General features: G+C 37.7%; 1 protein-coding gene across 4 annotated transcripts in view; it reads left to right on the top strand.

The window, feature by feature from the left end:
• The first annotated feature begins 5,655 nt into the window (after positions 1-5,655).
• Positions 5,656-13,097, top strand: part of LOC5564357 (PDZ domain-containing protein 8) — a 59,513-nt gene continuing 52,071 nt past the window's right edge. For 2 of the 4 annotated variants that reach the window (XR_002502668.1, XM_021854999.1), the window contains exons 1-2: positions 5,656-5,841; positions 7,125-7,828. Coding sequence is in view for 3 of the 4 variants with exons in the window: in XM_021854999.1 (XP_021710691.1) it covers positions 7,655-7,828 (174 nt within the window). In the remaining variant the exon portion in view is untranslated. The remainder of the gene's footprint in view (positions 5,842-7,124; positions 7,829-13,097) is intronic. The other 2 variants (XM_001648644.2, XM_021855000.1) reach the window with 2 other exon arrangements.

Here is a 13,097-nt window from a genome sequence, read left to right as displayed (position 1 = left end):
TCTGACGGAAATGGTCTATTGCACAAGTAACCAACAAATGAGGCTTGGGAGTAGCTTACGATCTTCAGAGTACAATTTCGAGAATTCCAAACATTTTAAAGTCATTAATGGCGCCGGCCACGTCGAGGAAGGGAAGGAATGTTAGTGTGACATCCATTGATATTAAAGACCGAGTAAAACTCTGCATATTCATGGTTGTCACGGGAAAGAGTTTTTGTTAGTGGAAGAATTCAGAAACTACACAATTTGGATTCACCTTGGTAAGTGATGCGATTCATGTGGACTCAATAGAAAAGTCAACTTTTGACGTAGATGACAACTAAATATAATATATGACGACACCTATGGTGACGAACCATTCAGAGATTTTGTAAATACAAAATCAGACATGTGTGTTGTGTTTTCATGTTATTGTCGTTGGGTGAAGAAAGAAATGTTTGTGATTTCCATCATTATTTGAGACCGGCTCTCTATCTCCATTTCTACACCATTTATCTTTATCCACCATTCTCCATTCTCTGCATCTCCGTGATTATCTCAGGAAGAGACTTTTTTTAGTAGGGAGGATTCACAAGATACACCATATAGTTTTTCATCTGTACCTAAAAAAACATCAACATTCTTAGTACCGTTTTGATTCATATTACGGACAGCTTCAAATTCCGGACACTCTCGTTTGTATGGGAAACATTTCACACGAAATGTTTCAATTTTCGCCGTCCAAAAGTTCTCATTTTCGAGGCTCGTTTTATTAGGTTTTTTTCCATAAATATAATTGCAAATTTATAATACCCAACTACCTTAGACGTCTCTTAAGTGGTTGAACGATTTCAATTGATGATTTGACTGTACCATTAAAGATTATCATGAGTTGTCCGTAATTCGAATCAAAGCGTCCGGAATATGAGGCAAAAGTGAGGGAGCGTCCGGAATAAGAATCATGAAAAGGCCACATGTTTTGATTTATTTAAAATTATTCAAGTTGCGGACGCGTATTCTTTACCCACCATCCGAAAGTTAAGGGCTTCCGACGCTCGATAACGCTAAAAAATCATACAGAATGATTTATTTTGTATGGTCCAAGCTGGGTTATACTTCACTGTGGCCTTAAGTGTCCGTAATATGAATCAAAACGGTATCGGAACTTTCAAAGTTTTTTTTTTGCGATTACAAAAATGTAGGTATGGGTATCTTTGTTTAAATTAGTTATGTAAAACATGAATAGGAGAATGTTGACATTTGTAGTGACGAAATAATCAATATTTTTAATTAATGCAAACTTGTAACATTAAAACAGTTGTCACAAAAATATCTGTGTTTACATATATAACTGATTTGAAATAGAAGCATGAAACGAGCTCACCAATTGATAATCCATGATTATTGCAATTGATAATATCAATGGTGACTCAAGTCTAGATTATGTTGCAGTTTTCGGCTCTGTTATGGTTCTTTTTTGCCGTTTGAGCCTATAGTTTAAGTTTTTTTTGTTGTTTTGTAACGTTATAAGAAAAGATAAAGAGGTTTTGTGTCTTTTTGAGAAAAATTTCGAAAGGAAATCACTCAAAGGGGCTTTTCCCTCTTTCAAAATTATCAGTCAAAATAAATAAATAAATAAATTGCAATTGATAATCTGCATATTGCTTTTTATTACGTAATCAGCACTGCCTAGCAAAACGCGAAAACCTAAAAAAAAACTCAAGCGGTGACAACAAAGCAACTCGTTTATTTGGGCTTCCGAAACGCACTGCCTAGTATATCGCAATAAACTCTCCAGCGAAGAAAACAAAATAACTCGTTTGCTTGGGCTTCCGAAGCGCACTGCTCAGCATATCACAAAATCGAAAAAAATACACTCCGGCGGCGAAGACAAAAGATCTCGCTTGCTTTGGATTCCGAAGCACACTGCCCAGCAAGTCGCAAAAATCTAAAAAACTTCCCGGCGATGAAAACTAAAGAGCTCGTTTGCTTGGGCTTCCGAAGCGCACTGCCCACCAAGCCGCAAAAAGCTAAAAAACACTCCGGCGATGAAAACAAAAGATCTCGCTCGCTTGGGCTTCCGCAGCACAATCCCTTTTCTTGTTCACACTATACAAACGCAAAAGTTGATGAATTGACATAGATGGAATAGTTAGCTTATAGTATGTATCTGTAAAAGTTCTCAAAGAGTTTTAAGCAGAAAAGCGGGTTTTATTCCATCCCGACTGGAATGCCAGGCAGAATATAAATAATGAAAAAGTGTTTAACCTTAGAAAAACATAGTTAATTGCTGTTACGGAGATGAACCAGCCAAGGGCTGAAAATCTCCCTAATGAAGATAAATAATAATAATAATAGTTAATTGCTCCGTTCGATATACTTCCTCAGTACGAATAAGTATCCAATGGCTCAATACATCCTAAAAATCATGTAGGATAGCCATGTCTACTACAACAGGTAACTTAATATATATTTTTCATAACACCTTTCATTTGAAATGTTAGTTTTCATCTTGCTCGATAAGAATAAAACCGTCTTTCACCATGATAACATTTCAAAATTATGTACTTCATAAAAAAAACAAAAAGCAATGATAAAGTTCAGGATCCTTAGTGGACTTTTGAAGAACACGTCTGAAAACCAATACCGTAATCCGGGCTAACATTGATCAGCGGGGAAACATTGATCAGTATGACCCTTCTCGTAAAAAGTTCGAATCATCATTTATTTATAGAATATTTTCAAAGCATGAATGGTGCCTCTCCTTCTTACATTCATAAGCTAATATTAATTGAGGTTTTTGTGAAAATCGCGTTTCTTTTATGCGTAAATTTGTCAACTTTTTGAATCATTTAATTTTATCACTATGGATGACACTACCGAAGATTCATGTCTCACATGAGTTCTGCAAATGGTATGAGCATAGAAAATGCGGTTGTTGCTAAAAATGACATCGCCGAAAACGATTCCGTTGTCAAATTTTTAATAAGTTTACTCAATTTAGTAACATTAACGAACTACTATTAAGAATGCCGAATTTCCTTAGGAAATTGCCTACCTTTAGGCGTATTACGCGGCTCAAAGTGATTTTATTTTTAAAATAACTCAAAAAGCATATGACTTGTAAGGGTTTGGTCTTCATATTCGGCTTCAGGGGCCATGATTTAAGTAAGCAACGACATTTTCAACATTACCGAATGTTGTTTACATGGGTGATCAATGTTACCCCATATCAGTTTAATCAAAAAATCACTTAAAACATTTATTTAAACTTACATAAATATTTTCAAAACTGAAATACAGTATACAGTCACGAGCGGTGGGTGCCAGTACTTGTTTTAAAAATATAAAACATGGAACATTTGCATTTTCAAATGAACAGTTTAAGAAATATCCCAAAAACTGATCAATGTTACCCCGGATTACGGTATTTTTAAATGGCGAAAGATTTGACGATGCCTTTTTTTTGTGATAATATAGTTCTACCATACATGCCGTGTGCTGTTTGAATAAGTTCAACTATTGCAATACTTCTCGAAAACTTATTCAAATAGAATCAAGTAAAAAAAAAATATAATTACCGGGTACCCCGGTTGGTTTGACTACATTTAATCTGAACACTTTTTAATTTGTACCCCGCTAATTTGCACATCGTTCAGATTAAAAATGGTTCAAACGTCATTCAGCCCATGGAACGGAGTAAAGTAGAATGGAACGCTGTGGAACGGAACGCAGAATCAAAACAAAACAGTGAAAGAGGTGAGCAGAAACACGTTTCTAGGGTGACTAGATGTTCAAATTAAAAATGAACCCCGATGGTTTGCATGAGGAGCCGTTCAAATTAACGGGATGTACGGTACTTACTTTATCGATTCTACGTGTTTCGCAGATGAAATTCATACACGCTACGATCTGAACCAACTCGATTTTCCACTTTTAGAACGTTTAATTTCCTGATTTACAAAAAAAAAAACGAAAGTAAGATTTTCAACTTTCTCAACCTAACCACTACTTTCGCCGCTTCGCTGTATGAAGAGACAAAGTGACTTAACCACTAATCAAAACAACTAATTGAGTCGATTTTACACTGGTACAAAAGCGTCAAAAGTAACTGAATCATTTTGTCATAACATTTTTGTGGGGAATAATAGGAACTCTCTAGTTTTTGAACGCGAGCTTATTGTATGCAACATTTAAGCAATGTACACGGCGAAAAAATGTTAAAAAGGTGGTTCATTTTCAACCAGTTTTAGAAGACAAGTTGTGATTTTTCTGAATTAATTTTCTCAAAACCGTATGGAAGTTACTTACGTCGATTTGAAAAAGTAATCGAGAATTGTAATTTTTTATTCGGGTATTTTGTATGTTAGCTTGCTCAGTGACATTAACAGTTATATGAATTTGTGATTTAAACTAATTTTGTGTTATAAGTCTTTTTCGTTATTATCATTTTATTTTCCAGGAAACACTGTTATCAGGAAATTCAATGCACCTTTGGGGTTTGTTTAATGCGAAACTATAATACCACTTTAATTTAAATGATGATAAGCATGATTGCCTTTCAACTCAGTCAGTGGTGTGTCAATTCCCGTCGACGCCGTCGGGATTTCGTGAACTATGAAATCACTAATTATGTTTTCTTTCGAAAGTGAAGTAAAACCGTTCGTTCCGGCCCATTTGTTGATGGATTCGATATGTAGGGTCCCAGATATGTGTGAATTAAAGCGAATCAATATTTAAAAATGTTTGAAAATCCAATCTCTCATATATTTTTTACCATCTTTACCATAAATATAAAGACGTGTGAAACTTTCAGCTTTCTAGGTGGTGATTTAAAGGAGGCTCAAAGACGATACAGGTTTATATGGAAATTACTATGGGGAAAATAGGAAAAATGTTGTTAATGAAGGATGTTACTGAAGAAACAAATCACTTTTTAGTTAATTCTGTTAGGACTTTTTGTAGATTTTTGTAGGGCTATAATCCCATATGAAGCTAAATAATAGAAAGCAAACTCATGAATATCTCTTCTCCTATCCATCGGATTGAATTACTCTCTTCAGAAAACTTCAGGAATTTATTTTGAAATTGTGACTTGAGGGACATCCTTATTTAATAAATATCTTACAAAATTTACCAAATGCGTGACGCATTTTGACACCGCATTTTGACATAGTCAGAAAATAATTCTGATAGAAATTTCATCGCTACTTCATTACGGGGCTCATGAAAAATCTTAATGTGACAGTTATGCGGTTACAATTTCCAATGTGACAAAACAACTTGGTATTTTGTTCGGATTTTTTAGAACAAACTGAGTAGGTCGAAAGTATTTATCATTTGATGACTCTTCCCGGTATCAACTCGTAATTGTCAAAAATATCGAATGTGACAAAATTATGGGCAAAAACCTTGGCAGAAACGCACTAATAAAATAAAATAGTTCATAATTCATATTCTTCAGCTCCACTGTGCTGTTGTATCCAGCATACAGAAACATACACCCAAGCATGTTGCACTCCCCCTTTCACATGAAACAAACACGGCAAACATAACCACCGTGCAACAATGTCAGTTATGCTTGTTGTTGCACAGGTTGCACGGCAATGCGACGCAACATTAAAAATGAATCGTCGTCTTCTACGCTTGGCTCATGCAGTGACACTGTGGTGCGGCAGAATCAGTCTCATCGAAGTGCTCTTTGACAGCTGCAGCAGCAGCAAGTGCTCGGTCGGTGGCTCCCGGGTCGCGAAAAATTAGGAATTTATCAAAACAAAGAGTGAATTTAAAGTTTGCAGAGTTTGTGAAGATTGATTATCTCCCTAAAGTTTTGCTCTATGTGTGAACAATGTTGTGCAATCGGTTAGTCGTCACCTGAGACGAGACTCGCGAAGAGGAAAAAAAGCAACGTCATATGCAGCCCAGATTTCGCTGTCACGAAACGTCAGATGCAGCCAGTTGATTTTGTGGGCGAATATGTGGAAAGTATTGGAATAATTTCTAGAAAACTTAATTCAGCGAAATATTTCATTTAATTTGCACTGACGAAACTAAATCGAAACAAGCTAAACATTTGTTACTGCAATGTTTACTGTGTTTGCGGATATGAAATTTAACTTTAAAAGGTTTTCTGAACTTGGAACGATACAATCGCAATTCATCTTTGCCATTTAGTTCATGTAAAAGCTTGAACATCTTGCTCACAAATTTGTGTAAACACAGAATCGAAGAAGAAAATCTTAGCAACCGTAGAAAAAGAAGACCGACTTCGCGAGTCTCGTCTCAGGTCGTCACAGGTGCCGGGAGTGTTTTAAATGATTCATGCTAATTAACAACTTCGAACGTCGCACAGTGGCGTGTCTCCATACAAAAGTCGGTCAAAACTTCAAAAATTGGTGAAAATTTGATCGTTGCCAAGATGGTATGCTAATATCATTTTTGGTACTATTTTATTACATACCGTGTGTATTTTTTGTTACAGGGTCAATCCAGATATTTCTTAAAACATTAATTCAAGTATTTTTCCAGTTTCTTTCATTTTTATCTTCGGATTCCTCAAGCAATTTCTACAAGATTTTATTTATTATGCTCAAAGGATATTCAACCTCCAGAGCTCTCATCAGATTTTTTTTTCAAAACCGTCTAACAATAACTTGGTGATTATTGATGTTTCCAGGAATAACTCTAAAAAAATTTCTAGATGTTTCTATTTCATTTTTAGTGGATTTTTCTACAAAAAAATATCAGGATCAAATGACAGAGGAATCTGGGAAAATCCTAATAAATCTCCACGAGAAATTTCTCGAGCAATTCGCAAAAATTACTAAGTGGATTCGTGAAGGAATTCCTGAGAAAATAGTTGAAAGAATTGGCAAAAACCATTACAGCAGACACATCTCCTTATTTAAAAAAATCTCTAACAACTCAATTTGCGTTAAATTGAATTGAAAATCTGTTTTTTCGTTTAAAGTATTTGCAGCATAAGAAAAATATTTGAATGTAAAATTTTGATATAAATTTGAGGTTTTTTCCGGCTTTCCGTCACTGTGCGTCGTGACAAGGGCTACCTACAAAACAACAAAGGGATCGAGGTCGATACAAAACAGTAAATGTCTTGTCTGTCGCTTCGGTCGCTTCGCGTTCAGTTGGTGCATAGAAGAGTAAAGTGCAGCCGCCCATCCCGCAGATAGTGCTCCTAGTAGCAAATTTCGATAGATGGCCCGTCATTCTATGGTAATGTGTGTGTGTTCTTCGGGTAGATTGTGTTAAAAAATGCCAAAATCAATGAATGACTAAAAAGGGTCATAAATTTGTGCTGATAACAACAGAAGCTGCTACAGAATGTCGCCGTATCTTTGAAATGGCATATTGGCGTTATCAGTGTCCTGGTTTGGCGTCAACGTTCTAAGTGGCAAGTGAACCTATACGTATGTGTCGATTATATTGGCAAAGTTTCTGCTTTACGACCGGGAGCGTATGTGTCCCATAGAAAAGAAAATCTGGGCGGAAATTGACACCTGCTGGGCTTTCCACGGTTGTTGTGCATGGTGGTGATAAAAGCGCACATTTCAATAGTTGCGCGAAAGGTGCTAGAAAACCCAAAAAATAAGCAAAAGTTTGCTGCAAGTGTCGGCTTTTTGGTGAAGATAGAATTCAAGCAACTACAGCTAGTGCAATGGATCTGACAAATCTGTTCCTGTTCTGTTTGATGTCCTGCCTGATTGGGGCTGTGCTGATGCTGCTGATACAGTACTATGCCTTTGTGCGATACTTCCATTTGCCTGAGCTGGGACAGGAGCAGGAGGAGTACCGAAAGTCGGCCTACAGCGAGCCGTACGTGCTACCAGATGTAAGTGTTAAATGGAATGGTTTTCTCTTTATGTTGTGATAAAAACGTGTATTCCTATCTATGTTAAGTAATTTTACACTAAACAAAAAAGATGCTGAAATAATAATTACCAACGAATGAGTCTTTGAGAAGTTTTTGACTGGTTTTGTTTGATATTTTTAGCTTAAAAGTACATCTTACTGCAGAATTTCAGACGATTTGGCCGACAAAACCTTTTATGAGAAAAAGGCCAAAACTCCTTTAGATGCATAACATCATAACTTCTAAAGCTTGTTTACCATTTCCTATGAGTGTGATGAATTTCTTAAAGCATGGTGCTTTTGGTAATTTTGAAACATTAATTTACACTTTGTTTCAGAGAGAAACCCCATTTTATGTCAACTTATACAGATTGTAGGTTTAGTCTATGTCTTAGCTCAATGTTCACAAAAAATCATCCTCATGGTTTCTGAATATGAGTACTGGTACTGCTGAAACCTCTTTGATTTCTCTAGAAATATTATATGTCTATATATGAAAGCAATAATGGCAGATTTGGCATGCAAGTTCCTCAAGAAAGTGCTGTTCGAATACCAACTGAGCCGATAACAAAACTCAGGCACTCAGCATCAGTTGGGGATGCAAGATGCGGAAAATGACTGCGGAGAACTTCTTTTAAAAAGCGCATCGGCGTTTGAACAGGGAAGCCTTATGGAGGAAATTCTAGAAATGGCTCTGATAGAATTTTCGGTAGAAATCCATGAACAGCATTCCATTCCTCTAGCAATTCTTAAGAGGACTGCATATCCGTCATTGATTATTTAGAATTTTTCGTTCAAAAGCATGGAAATATGTTCACTATATCCTATTCCCCAAACGAACTACACTAATTAGATTTAATTTTTGAACAGAAAAACTTCGTTTGAGGTTGTGATGATGACGATGAATGATTACGATGACGGATTCTTAAACGTTAAGAAAATACTAAGAAAATTTGAAAAAAAAAATGCTTAAAGTTTTCTTTGAGGGAATTTGCAGACATTTTTAATTATTACAGGAGGAAATCATTGAAAAAGAATAAACAATTTGTAAAAAGTTCAGAGGAAACGAATGGAACCCTATCTAATTGAATGCCTAGAGTACTCTAACAAAATCTCTAAAGAATTTGCTGAATATGATAGACCTTTGGGAAAACTTGCACAGAAGTTTCCAAAGAATGCTCCAAAGAAAGATTTGGCCAGCACTTCCGTGATCCTTATACATTAAAAATACTTTATGTTGCATATGTAAGATCAATATTAGAATATTGTAGTATTGTTTGGTCACCTTACACAAAAAAACATGAAGAACGTATAGAATCGATACAAAAGCAGTTTTTATTATACGCACTACGTAATTTAGGCTGGTCAGTACTTCCTCTACCATCATATGAATCACGATGCATGCTTATCAATATGAAATCACTGAAAGTGCGTCGTGATTATGCTATGGTTTCTTTTGTTAACGATATTGTTTCACAGCGCATTGATTCTGCTGATATACTTTCAAAACTGAATTTTTATACTCCAACTCGTCACTTGCGCAATCGTCACTTGTTCGCAGTAGGTCATCATCGCACGAACTACGCTAAATTTAGTCCGTTGAATCAGATGATGACTATATATAATCAGCATTGTGAAATGATTGATGTTAACATGTCTCGAACAAAACTGAAAAAATACTTTTTTGATATACAAAACAATAGTAACTGAGGAATGTATTATGAATCGAGTATACTCAACAAATTTATAATATATAAACAAATAGATATTAAGAACACAATGTAATTTAGAATGGTCTACAAAATGCTTGACGTCAAATAAATAAATAAAATCCCTCGAGTAATTTCCACAATAAAGGCCGGTAAAATTCCTGTGGAAATTTCTGGGATATCTGTTGAAAAGCCTCTGAAGAAATGTTAGAATGAACTTTTAAAAGAATTCAGAAGAAAACTATGAATAAACTGCTGGGCAAAAACGGTACAGAATTCCAGAGAGAAAATCCTAAAATAGTGAATGGTGGACTTCCTTGAGGCAATATTTCTCAGGTAATCGTGAGTATCCTGAGAAATCTGTAATGGATTTAAAGAGTTATTCCCAAAGACAATCCTGAATAAAAAAAAACATTTGAATACTCCGTGTGTACCCTCCCTTTGGTTATGCGACCTTGCCGCGATGGGAGAGCATGATCCATTAGCCCATATGATGGAAACCAAAGGCATAACCTGTAGTGGTGGTATCACATTTTGGCATTTTTTGCTTAAAGCCGCGTCATAATTCATATGGCATAGACGCAATAATATCTCGGATGTGATCCAACGGACATTCTGCGTCATTGATAGAATTGATGCCCATTTCAAATAATTAATCTATTCGAAGTGGACATTAATACTATTGGTGACGATCAGTTTGTCTTTCGCTAACCAGAATGATCCGTAGCCACTCTTACTATTAGCTAGCGAGAAACATCGTTATCATGTACGACGTAGGGAATATTACTTTGAGGAAAATGACTAGTAGATTCACTGACCATAATAAGAAATACCTCTTTTGTAACAACGGTATAAATAATCTAATTCCAGCTTCATTTCCGCAAAATTTACAAGTAGAAAGTAGGCGTTGTGAAGCATTGAATTTGCCACCGAAAAGTAAATCTTGTAGGAGACTGTAATAGAAGCCTAAGGTAACTTTACTCTTAAATATTCACTATAAAAATGACTTTGGAAAGTAAGACGCTGAGATCGATCATTAGGGTACACTTGCTAGTTTCGTGAAATTGTTGAACATACAAGGAAAGTGACTTTTTTCTTTAAGGATATATGAACGTCATGACCAATAAATACTTTTAACAACAAAAATTGAAATTAACTAGAACAAATACTAAACAGCCTAATTTTGTTAAGACTTGACGACAATTGACATTTAAGACTCTAATCTTACGTAAAAGACAGGAGTAATCAGAATAGACAAATTATTCAAAACCATTTCGACTAGACAGTATTAGTAATGACACTACTATTTCAAACAAATTCTGATGGAGCTGCTGATTTTCACAATGCTTCCTTTCTCAGAAGCAAGGGAATATGGGTATTTTTCAAAAACTACCACGTCACAATACTTTTTTTTTTTTTTTTGGTTTAAAAATAGGTTTTATTGTGGTCAATTCATTGGGAATACAGTTTTAAAATTCTAAATCTAAGTGAAAATTCAAAGCGTTAACATCAATTCTATCGTTACATGAATTAACAAAGCAGATGTAATTAATAAACGAGCGCAATATTTTCACTCTCGTTGGACGTCCTAGTCCTGCCAGAGCAGGTCTCGCCAGGTCTTCAAAAGTGAGTCGTCTCCATCCATTTATCAGTCCCGCAAGCCTCTGCTGCAGACTCGTCCATGCCGGGCCGACACGAGCACAGGTACTGAATTTGTGTTGGAGAGTTTCAGTCGTCTGGTTCCCACAATACGTGCAATTTTCGTCTGCCACTCGCTGCATCGCGAATAACAGTTTGCGATGTTCAGTTTTGCCATTTACTAGCAGATAGAGATGAGTGCGCTGCGTTGATGTTAGCTTCTTGTCTGCTATATTTCGCCAAACGCGTGGCCAGTTGCATGCTGGATTGTTGCGTTCCACCTTGGGCAATTCTGTTTGCTGAATGAAATGCCGATGGATGAGATCGGCGGAGGGGTTTTGTTGAATCAGGTGTGGAATTTGGGAATAATTTGAAAGGATTATTTTAATGTCGGGATGGTCTATGGGAATTGCTGGGCGGGAAGAGCGTGGAGAAGAAAGGATCTGTAGTAAGGAAGGGAATCGATCTCTTGATGGTGTCTGTTGATGGCGAGAGATTTCGCCTTCAAGGCTGGCAAATGCAGATTCAGTCCACCGTGCTCTTTGCTGCGAGCTAGCTGCATGATCGGGACGCGGGCGACTATTCCTCTCCACAGGAACGCACCCATCGTGGAGGTAATTTTCGCCGTGTGCACTCCTAATGGTGGTAGCACCGACGAAAGGTACCACAGCTTTGAGGTACCAAAGGTGTTCAGCATGATGACCTTCTGCTGTAACGTGAGCGTGCGCAAGGATTGCAGCCACATTTGCTGCGAAAATTTTCCCATCATCGCGGTCCAGTTAAGGGTTGTCATTAGACGTATTGAGTTTGCGAAAACAACACCCAAAATTTTCACAGTGTTGGCTGTTTGCAGCCAATGGGCATCAATTTCGTTGCCTTCGCAAAACCCAACATTTATGGCAACCGTTTTCCGTAGGTTTAATTTTGCCCCGGCTACTAATTCGAAACGAGTGAATAATTCATTCATCGCTTCGATTTGCGCCGTCGATGTTACGATGACGCTGATGTCGTCTGCATTCGCCACCAGGAGATCGTCGCCACACACTTGCTCGAGCCTACACACCAGTGGATGGAGGTACAGCACGAAGAGGTGCATTGACAAGGGGTCCCCTTGCCGGACCGAACGTTGTATCTCAAACGGGCGAGAGAGATGCCCATTGATGAGCAGCCGAGAGGATGACCGGCTGGCGATACGAGAGAGCAGAGCGATGAGTTCCTGGTTAAACCCGAGCAAGCGCATGGTTTCGAAGAGAAAAGAGTGACGGACCCGATCGAAAGCGTTCTCAAGATCGAAGCTGATGAGCTTACCGGCGCGCCGGTGGTGACGTAGACTTGCTATTCGATCTTTAAGAGCGAGAGTGGCCTGAAAAATATTACGCTCCGAGTTCGAACATTTTTGGCCGTCGCTCAAAACGCCATGTGCTTTCATCACACACTCAAGCCTGGTTTTGAGAATGCGTGATAGCAGCTTGTAGTCGCTGTTGAGCAGCGAGATAGGCCGGTATGATCGGGCTGTGTTGTCGCTTCCTTTCTTTTTCACGAGCACGATAATGCCCTCCACAAACGCGGGCGGGAGATTGCCGGCGAGTGCTTCGTTGAGCAAAAGGTTCAACTCTCGGTGGATGACGTCGAACATGCGGAGATAAAATTCTCGTGGGATGCCATCGCAACCCGTGGATTTCCTCGGTGCGCTCGCTCTAATTGCAGACAAAATCTCTGCCGTGGTAATCTCGCTTGTGCATGCTTCGTTCACTGGGTCGTTCAGTGGGATGACACGTTCACAGGCAAACCCAACCTCGTTGTTGTTTGCTACTTCTTCCGAGTAGAGGCTAGAGAAGAAATTTAGCAAATTTGCCTCGATCGCTTGTGGTTCGTCGACGATTTCGTTTTCTCCCGTTCGCA

The sequence above is a fragment of the Aedes aegypti genome, chromosome 3 (genome assembly GCF_002204515.2).
Source record: "Aedes aegypti strain LVP_AGWG chromosome 3, AaegL5.0 Primary Assembly, whole genome shotgun sequence".
Lineage (NCBI taxonomy): Eukaryota > Metazoa > Arthropoda > Insecta > Diptera > Culicidae > Aedes > Aedes aegypti.
This window is presented reverse-complemented; position numbering and strand designations above follow the sequence as displayed.